We start from the raw sequence: 9,779 nt of genomic DNA, 5'->3' as shown, positions 1-9,779 counted from the left end.
GGGTGAAAACATTCTGCTTTTCTTTAAATTCCAGAAACAAAGTGAATTTTGTTGAAAATCGTGCATCGGTTAAGGCCTCTTTTCAGGGGACATTGGCGTGCTCCCCACATGCACTGCTCCCTTTAGATGTTTTTTCTGGAAAAAGAGAGCAGTACATTTCCTCAGTTTTGAATTGGAGTGTTTGCATTAAGGGAAGGTCTCCTAGTAAGGTCAGACAGATTCCAAAGAAACCACTGAGTGAAAGTATAAATCAGTTATACAGGGCTTCTCTGGAATAGCAGGTCTGTACATTTTGTTGACTCTGCCTTATGGTACTTGTATATTGCTGGGTTTGTAGCGTCCCTGTAGCTGCACTGCACGTGGAATCCAGTGTTTACTGCACTTGTCACTACCTCTATTACTGCTAAACAACATGCAGCATGTTGGCTGTCACAGCAGCCTTCAGGGTCCCCTAGTTCAGCCCCATGGCTGTGTCATGAGTTAGATTAGTTGGAAATGCAGAGTGGGGCGGGCAAGGGCTTGGATTACAGCTCCATGCTCAAAGTGGTTCAGTGGTTTATGCGTATTTATAAGAGAGTAAAAGCTTGGGGGGGAAAACCATGGAAGAAAGAGAGAAAAAATGCTGCTTTTGGACGTGAGAGGAAAAGGATAAAGGAGTTTAGAATCATGGTAAGTAGATCACGATTGCTTTTCTGGGCACAGGGTGTAGCTGCTGTCCGGACTTGCAGCGGGGAGCCTGAGCTAATCCTAGGAAGGCAAGTTTGGGTCTTTGGATATTTTTTACATTAGAACATATTTGAATCGCAAGAATAAATTTTAAAAAAAAAAACCAAGCTTGTCTGTAACTTAGCTGCAGTCTGGATACACTGCTGGAGAGGTGCAGAGCTGTCCTCAGAGAGGAGTTAGGACTGAGACATCTCATGTGATAGCCACAAGGAAACTAGAAGGGCAAGTGACTGGAATGGAGCTGAGACTTTGTGTCATTTCTTTGTATGCTTCCCCGATGCTAGTGCTGTTCCTTTCCATCCTCAGTCCTTTGCAAAAGCAAAGCTGTGAGTGTCTGAAGAGCTGCATCCAGTGAGAGCATCAGGAGTTTACTGTCACTTTTCTTTCACTGACTCTGATGTTCTCAATTGTAAAAAAACTCACTGAGAAGTTTTTGGCCTGATCTAATTTCAGTGGGATGAGAAGATAATCTCCCCCCTAACCTCCAGTGCATTAGGAAAACCAGCCTGGGCCTTGTGCTTCCTTCTCTGATTAAATTGATTCATGTGTGGCAGGAGTGTGCACATTCCCAGTTCAGTAATAAAGTTAACCCTCCCTATGCTGAAGTCCTGCCAATCAGGAGCATATTCCAACTGCTGATGACTGACGTTTACCTGGCTGTTTTTGGATGGTAGTGTGGATTTGTTTGCAATATTTCAGAATGTTATCTTGCTTTGTATTTGGTCTGTTTGTATACTACCACTGTTTTGCAATGATTTCATTTTGGCATTAGTTCTCTAGCGTCTGGCTTAGTTTAATAATCAAGTGCATCTTCTCCGTGGTTTCCATATTGTGCCTGCACAGGGAGGAACTGGAAGATCTGGTAGGACGTTTCTCCCTCTAGCTGCTCTGATACAATAGATTTTGAGTGTTGGAAACTACTCACTCTCACAGGCTTGACCCAATGTGTAAGAGTGTAGTTAAGAAAGTGTTTGGACACAGATGCTGCAGGGAGTGCCTTTCCAACAAGGAGTTGATACAAACACGGAGCAGGGACATTATGACCTCCAAGATGTCAAGTGTCCTGTTAAAAACAAACTACTCCATGGCTCTTAAAAAGAGGACATGGGAGCTGCTGAAGCTAAGAGGAAGCAGAACACATTACCAGGTAAGTACCAGTGTTAACAGGAGCTTCTTTATTCTTGAAGAGAACAGGACTGCCTCTTAACATGGCCATTTAATAGAATTCCTTTTCCCACACACATAGGATATCGCATTACATCTGACCTACATCTTCCTGAATTAAAAAAAAAAAGCACAATTACATGATCAAAAACATCTACACAGATTTGTGTGCACAATTCCCTCAACTGCAGGTGCAATTACACTACTGCTTATCTGTTTTACAAGCCATTTGCATGTTTATTTCCAATGATTGTGTGCAGTCCATCATTGTGCATGCAAATTTCTACATTCACCCATTTCTACAAATCTGGCCTCAATGCTACTGTGTCTGATATCGCAGTTGAAGAGATTCATAGACTTTAAGGTCAGAAGGAGCCATTATGTTCATCTAGTTGTCTGACCTTTTGTATAACAGAGGCCATAGAATTTCACCCAATTATTCCTGCATCTTGCTCAGTAACTTGTGGTTGTACTGTAGCATAGCTTTTAGAAAGACATCCAATTTACCACATCCCCGCAGCAATTTGTTCCAATGACTAATTACCCTTACTTGAACCCCCCCCCACCCCCAAAAAAACCCATTGCATCTCATTTCCTGTTTGAACTTTCCTGACTTTTATTGCCAGTCACTGGCTCTTGTTCTGCCCCGTGTGCAAGATTAAGGAGCCTTCTGCTCTCGGAAATCTTCTCCCCATGTAAGTGCTGGTAGACTGTGATCAAGTCACCTCTTGATCTTGTTTTGTGAAGCTAAATTGATTGAGCTTCCTAGTTTCTTGCTGTAAAGCAGGTTTTCTGGAATCATTCCTGAAGCTTTTTTCTGAACGGGTTAGATAAATAAATAGAAATCCTTAAAAAAACAGGTCTACCAAATGCTGCTCCTCGCAGGGGTTCAATGCACCACCACAAGCCTGACATGCCCCTCAGAGTCTCAGTACAGCACACAAAAGATGGATTCAGGAAGCAATGTGGCCAGGCACTTGGATTATACTATCCAGAGCCTTGGAATAAACTAGCAGAGACACAGCAATCAAGCAGTGACCAACAAAACCCAACAACAAAAGAGAAGTCAACAAGTGGTGGCCCTAAAGGGAGAGGGAGCAGGACATCAGGCTCATGTGAAGAGGAAGAAGAATCTGCTCATGGGAAGCAGAAGCATTAAGAAGAGAGGTTTTGAGAAGGGCTTTAGGATGATCTGATTCAGGAAAATGAAGAGAAGAGGGGAAGGGAACTCCAAAGAAGTGGAGTTAGAAGAAGTGACTCACAGTAAGGAGACTGAGTAGATGAATGAATGGACCACAAAGGTTGGAAGTGACAAAGGAAGGTAGGAACTGGAGTGATTCTGGTGCCAGCATGAAATATAAGAGTGGAAATTTTCAAGTGGCAGCAGATAGCTAAGAAGCCAGTGAGGGGAGTAGGAATAAAAACGAGGCATGCTGCAAGATTTTGGGCTGATTGAAATTGCTGAAGAGAGGATTCTGGGAGAGTGCTGCAGATGGCATTGCACACATATTGATAAAAAGAAAAGGAGTACTTGTGGCACCTTAGAGTGGACCAGGATGGCCACTGTATCTAAAATAAGTTTGAAAAGCAGCTAGAAAATTTCCTGCCCTCCAACCCAATGAATATGCTGGCTAGCTACAGTTTTAGGTGCATATTTTTCCTTCTGGGATGGTCTGCTACTTTTTTCCTTTCTCTAACATATGGCCTAACATGCACATCTCAGTTAGGGACTTTGCAGGGCCAGGTGTAGCTCAAATGGAGTGATTGGGGAGAGAAGAGATGGCATGGTCAAGGACCAGGGGGCCAGTGGCAAGGGCCATTCTACATAGGGAAGAACTACACAGGATGTCTTGTGCACTCACGCATTGAATGGTTCTGCTCACAGCGGAGATGCTGGAGATTTGCATATTTCAGTAGTCTTCTAAACTACGCTTTAGTCCTTTGTATTTCCATACTGAGCATCAGGGAGCCCAGGCATTTGAAAACACCGGCACCCTGGGTTTTTTCCAGTGTGAATCAATGTTCGTGCTTGTAAAGAGTCAAGGTGGGTGAGGTAATATCTTTTTATTGGCCCATGTGCTTGCAAAGCCATTGTGGTGTGTTGTGTTGTTTTTATGAGGCACTGGAGTTGTGCATCGTGTGCTTGGCAAATGCATGTGTGCATGCCAACTCTATTAGCTTAGGCTAAAAAGCCATACAGTATAGGGTAAAAGGCAGCATTGTCCAGGGGCTAGGAAGCCTGATTCCTATTCCTGGCTGTGCCACAGACTTCCTGTGTGACCATGGGCAACTCACTGGGCCTCCGTTTTCCCTCCCACTCTTTGTCTGTCTCTTCTGTTCGGCCTGCAAACTTGTTTGGGAGCAGGGACTGTCTCCCACTAGGTGTGATGCCGTGCCGGGTATAACGGGGCCTGATCCTGGCTGGAGCCTCTAGGTGCTACTGTAATACAAATTATTAGTAAGGAGTGCCAACTGCACACTGGTAACAGGCAGGGACATGTGGATAGCATGTCTCAAGAGGGCCTGATCACTTACTGCTTCCTGGATTTAACATGTGTAAAGTCCTGGCCACTAGTGTTTGGGGAACACTTGGTTCCTTTTTTCTTGGTGTTAATGTTGGTGGGGCTCACATGGAGCCATTTTAACTTGTCTCTCTGATTCCACCAGCATCCCATCCCCTACCCCATTTCCCTGGAGACAGCCTTCGCCTCTTGACAAACACATGACTATTCCTGGGTGTGGAAACAATCCTATAGAGGCCATGATTTTTAAAGTGACTTTGGGGTCCAACTTGAGATGCCTTAAAAGGGGCCTGATGTTTAGAAAGTGGTTAGCATACAAAAACACTAGTCCCTTTTGAAAATCTTGGATGTTAGCTGATAAATGCAGAAGAGAGGAGAGGTCGGCACAGGGCCATAGCCAGATAAATGGTCAATACTAGGAAGCAGCAGGAACTTTAAAAGGAAATCCAAACAGATGCACTCTACCCATTCCAACCACTCTCTGGTGAACGTGAGTGTGAGAGAGTTTAAGGCCAGAAGGTGCCTCTATGTTCATCCAATCTGACCTCCTGCATCACACAGACCAGAGACTTCCACAGTGGCTTATTCTTCCTTGCTGTATAAGTGACATTATTGAGCCCAACAACATGTGCTTGAACTACAGCCTACCTTTTAGAGAGAGGCCCTGTTCTGTGTCCTTCCCAGAGTTTACCCCTGTAAGATTCTCTGATGGCTTCTATTTTGGTTTACCCAGGTTATTTCCCCAGCTTCCTGTCTGAATTCCCCATGTAAAACACATTTAGTCTCTCCTTGAACTCATGTTAAGATCTGGGATGAACAGCTTATTTCTACTAAGCAGGCAGAAGAAACAGAATCTGCATGCAGTGTTGCCAGCTCTAATGAATTAGTTAATATTTAGTGTTTTTCTTATGTAAGGAGGACCTTGTCGCTGCCAACTCCGCCTGGCAGAAGAGTTATACTTAAAATGCTGGTTTCTGATAGTGAGAAGCTCAGCTTTCACTGACTAGGGGCTCATGTACTTCACAACCAAACTCATTGCACACACCAGGGACTCCTTGCATCCCTCCATTCCACCCACAAGCTCCCTATGTGCTGCCACCCTTCCATCCCCCTCTAGTTCAGGGACTCGCAGCAACCCCCACCCCATTGCCTGTGCCAGGGGATATGTGTGCCCCCATCTCCATTCTCTTTTCTTTCTGGTTGGGGGAGAAATCGTTCAGGGTGTCAATAAATTAAACTCAGTGGGGCTGATGAGCACAGCTGAGATGTATGTGTACAGGGGCATGGGGTTCTGCTGGAAGGTGTAAATGGCTGCCATCAGCCAGTTCTTAGATCCGTAGACAATTGCAGACCTGGCTGAAGCTGCTGGGTTTGCTAGGCTATGTCTACACTACCGCTTCTGTCGGCATAACTTGTGTCGCTCAGTGGCCTGAATAAACAAAGCTGGGGGGAGAGGTAGATAGGATAGGGATAGGGTACAGAGTAACCTAGACAAATTGGAGGATTGGGCCAAAAGAAAACTGAGGTTCAACAAGGACAAGTGCAGAGTCCTGCACTTAGGACCAAAGAATCCCATGCACCACTACAGGCTGGGGATGGACTGGCTAAGCAGCAGTTCTGCAGAAAAGTAACTGGGGATTACAATGGATGAGAAGCTGGATACGAGTCAGCAGTGTGCCCTTGTTGCCAAGAAGGCCAATGACATATTGGGCTGTATTAGTAAGATCATTGCCACCAGATCGAGGGAAGTGATTATTCCCCTCTATTCAGCACTGGTAAGGCCACATCTGGAGTACTGTGTCCAGTCTTGGGCCCCCCCACTATAGAAAGGATGTGGACAAATTGGAGAAAGTCCAGCAGAGGGCAACAAAAATGATTAGGGGGCTGGGGCATATGACTTGCGAGGAGAGGCTGAGGGAACTGGGGTTATTTAGTCTACAGAAGAGAAAAATGAGGGGGGATTTGATAGCAGCCTTCAACTACCTGAAGGGGGGTTCCAAAGAGGATGGAGCTCGGCTGTTCTCAGTGGTGGCAGATGACAAAACAAGGAGCCAGGGTCTCAAGTTGCAGTGGGAGAGGTGTAAGTTGGATATTAGGAAATACTCTTTCACTAGGAGGGTGGTGAAGCACTGGAATGGGTTACCTAGGGAGGTGGTGAAACCTCCATCCATGGAGGTTTTTAAGGCCCAGCTTGACAAAGCCTTGGCTGGGATGATTTAGTTGGTGTTGGTCCTGCTTTGAGTAGGGGGTTGGACTAGAGACCTCCTGAGGTCTCTTCCAACCCTAATCTTCTATGATTCTATGAGCGACATAAGTTATACTGACATAAGTGCCAGTGTGGACAGTGCTATGTTGGCAGGAGAGCTTCTCCTGAAGACTTAGCTACTGCTGCTCGCTGGGGCTGGAGTAATTAAGCTAATGGGAAAGCTCTCTCCCATCTGCTTAGAGCGGCTACATTAGAGAGTTTACAGCGGCGCAGCTGCATTGATGCAGCTGCACCGCTGTAAACTCTCTAGCATAGCCATAGCCTTGGTCAGATGCCAGGGACTCCATGTGTCCTCCATTTCCCTTCTCTGATTGTCTAAGTCATCACTAAAATCCATGAAGTTCTGCCTATTGATGTCTAGAACATTCCCTGAAACGTTGGAATTGATTGGGTATGGCGTTCAAAAGTTATCATACCTACAGACAAACAGAGAAGTACCATCAAGTGGCATGTAAGGGCCTTGTTTTGCTTAGATTATCCAAAAAAAAGTAAGTTTCCTGCCCCTCATGATTGTGGGCTGGGGGGGGAAAGCCTGAAAATGTGCCTCCCAAAGCTTAGAAATCAGAAGACAAAAGGAAAGAACCCTACAGACATTTTACTTTTTATTACTCAACCTACTGGTCATTCTGGCACCACAATTTGTTCTTTCTCCTTCCTCTGATAGGCATCTAGGAACAGGAAATGCACATTCAGCGCCTCTGCATGTTTGGATCCTACCATCTCTCCTTAGCTAGTTCTCCAAACATATTGGCATTCGTCCCAATTATTAGGGGTACTTGGTTAGTATAGCCCATTGCTTGGCATATTAGGGCCAAAGTATTTAATTTGGGGGACACTCCCACAACAGATTTGGGGAATTCCAATTCTGTGTTCATATATCCAAGGTGTAGGAAACTGGTGTCAGTCGCCATACTGATAGTCCTTCCAGCAGCAAATAGGTATATTCTTCAATTGCTGATCGTAGAATGGTTTGAAGAGAAGAGTGACTTGGGAACCACTGTCCAAAATAGCTTTACACTGCCAAACGTCAACCTTCACTTCAGTTTTGGTTTTGGGTCCACATAGTCCATTTGGTATTGGAGTCAAAGGAGAATTCTGTAGACTGGTCTCTAATACTGGAATTTGTCTGCAGTGATTTCTCTTCTGGGGCTCAGAACGCTCCCTATTGGGGCCAATTGTGGTTTCCCTGACACTTGTCTTCAATAAATCATGGAGTGACTGCATTTAAGTTTTCAGGATTCTTACACCTGTGAGTGTGGCTATACTCCCCACAATTGTAACAGAAAAATCCTATCATATGCCCCAAAATTCTCACAGGCTCACTTGGTCTAGTAGGGAAACAGTCCTTGCTCCTTCCCCTAGAAGATCCTTTCTCCTGAGAAATTCTATCACTATATTCTTTTTGCCATGGCTGCCGTGACACTGAGGGCAATGACTTTACCCATGGGCATTAACCCAGGTAGCACAGTAAGATGAGATTCCAACTCCTCTATCCTTTTGACCAAGTCAGGGTCTGATTTCTTGCAGAATTAGAAACAATGGGGGCAACTAGTATAGTAGTGGGCTTTCTAGTGGCTTTCTTATGGGCCTGCTATACTGCATCCTCACAAAGACTTTCAGCCACTCATTTCCCCATCTGCCACAGTCCACTCTTGTAGCATTTGAGTAGCCTAATCCATCCATGGATCAAATTCATCTTGCCTTCTAGGAGTAGTGGTGGGAGTCTGCTATAGACCACCTGACCGGGGGATAAGGTGGATGAGGCTTTCTTTCGGCAAATAACGGAAGTTACTAGATCGCAGGCCTTGGTTCTCATGGGAGACTTCAATCACCCTGATATCTGCTGGGAGAGCAATACAGCAGTGCACAGACAATCCAAGAAGTTTTGGAAAGTGTAAGGGACAACTTCCTGGTGCAAGTACTGGAGGAACCAACTAGGGGCAGAGCTCTTCTTGACCTGCTGCTCACAAACAGGAAGAATTAGTAGGGGAAGCAAAAGTGGATGGGAAACTGGGAGGCAGTGACCATGAGATAGTTGAGTTCAGGATCCTGAGACAAGGAAGAAAGGAGAGCAGCAGAATACGGACCCTGGACTTCAGAAAAGCAGACTTTGACTCCCTCAGGGAACTGATGGGCAGGATCCCTTGGGAGAATAACATGAGGGGGAAAGGAGTCCAGGAGAGTTGGCTGTATTTTAAAGAATCCTTATTGAGGTTACAGGAACAAACCATCCCAATGTGTAGAAAGAATAGTAAGTATGGCAGGCGACCAGTTTGGCTTAACAGTGAAATCCTTGCTGATCTTGTAAGCTTCTTTTTTGTGTTTAAGAAGTGGAAGATTGGACAAATGACGAGGGAAGAGTATAAAAATATTGCTCAGGCATGCTGGAGTGAAATCAGGAAGGCCAAATAACACTTGGAGTTGCAGCTAGCAAGAGATGTTAAAAGTAACCAGAAGGGTTTCTTCAGGTTTGTTGGCAACAAGAAGAAAGTCAAGGAAAGTGTGGGCCCCTTACTGAATGAGGGAGGCAACCTAGTGACAGAGGATGTGGAAAAAGCTAATGTACTCAATGCTTTCTTGGCCTCTGTCTTCAAGAACAAGGTCAGCTCCCAGACTACTGCACTGGGCAGAACAGCATGGGGAGGATGTGACCAGCCTTCTATGAAGAAAGAAGTGGTTCGGGACTATTTAGAAAAGCTGGATGAGCAACAAGTCCATGGGGCCAGATGCGTTGCATCCAAGAGTGCTAAAGGAGTTGGCGGATGTGATTGTAGAGCCATTGGGCATTATCTTTGAAAACTCATGGCGATCGGGGGGAGGTCCCGGACAACTGAAAAAAGACTAATGTAGTGCCCATCTTTTAAAAAAAAAGGAAGGAGGATCCTGGGAACTACAGGCCAGTCAGCCTCATCTCAGTCCCTGGAAAAATCATGGAGCAGGTCCTCAAGGAATCAATTCTGAAGCACTTAGAGGGGAGGAAAGTGATCAGGAACAGTCAGCATGGATTCACCAAGGGCAAGTCATGCCTGACTAATCTAATTGCCTTCTGTGATGAGATTACTGGCTCTGTGGATGAGGGGAAAGCAGTGGAAGTGTTACTC

General features: G+C 45.3%; 1 protein-coding gene across 1 annotated transcript in view; it reads left to right on the top strand.

The window, feature by feature from the left end:
- The first annotated feature begins 318 nt into the window (after window positions 1-318).
- Window positions 319-9,779, top strand: part of PLEKHG4 (pleckstrin homology and RhoGEF domain containing G4) — a 181,144-nt gene continuing 171,683 nt past the window's right edge. The window contains 1 exon segment of the mRNA XM_038368060.2: window positions 319-669. Coding sequence (XP_038223988.2) covers window positions 496-669 — 174 coding nt within the window. The 5' untranslated portion in view covers window positions 319-495.

This window comes from Dermochelys coriacea, chromosome 12 (assembly GCF_009764565.3).
Source record: "Dermochelys coriacea isolate rDerCor1 chromosome 12, rDerCor1.pri.v4, whole genome shotgun sequence".
Taxonomy (NCBI): domain Eukaryota; kingdom Metazoa; phylum Chordata; order Testudines; family Dermochelyidae; genus Dermochelys; species Dermochelys coriacea.
The sequence above is the reverse complement of the archived record's forward strand: the minus strand, read 5'-3'. Positions and strand labels throughout refer to the sequence as shown.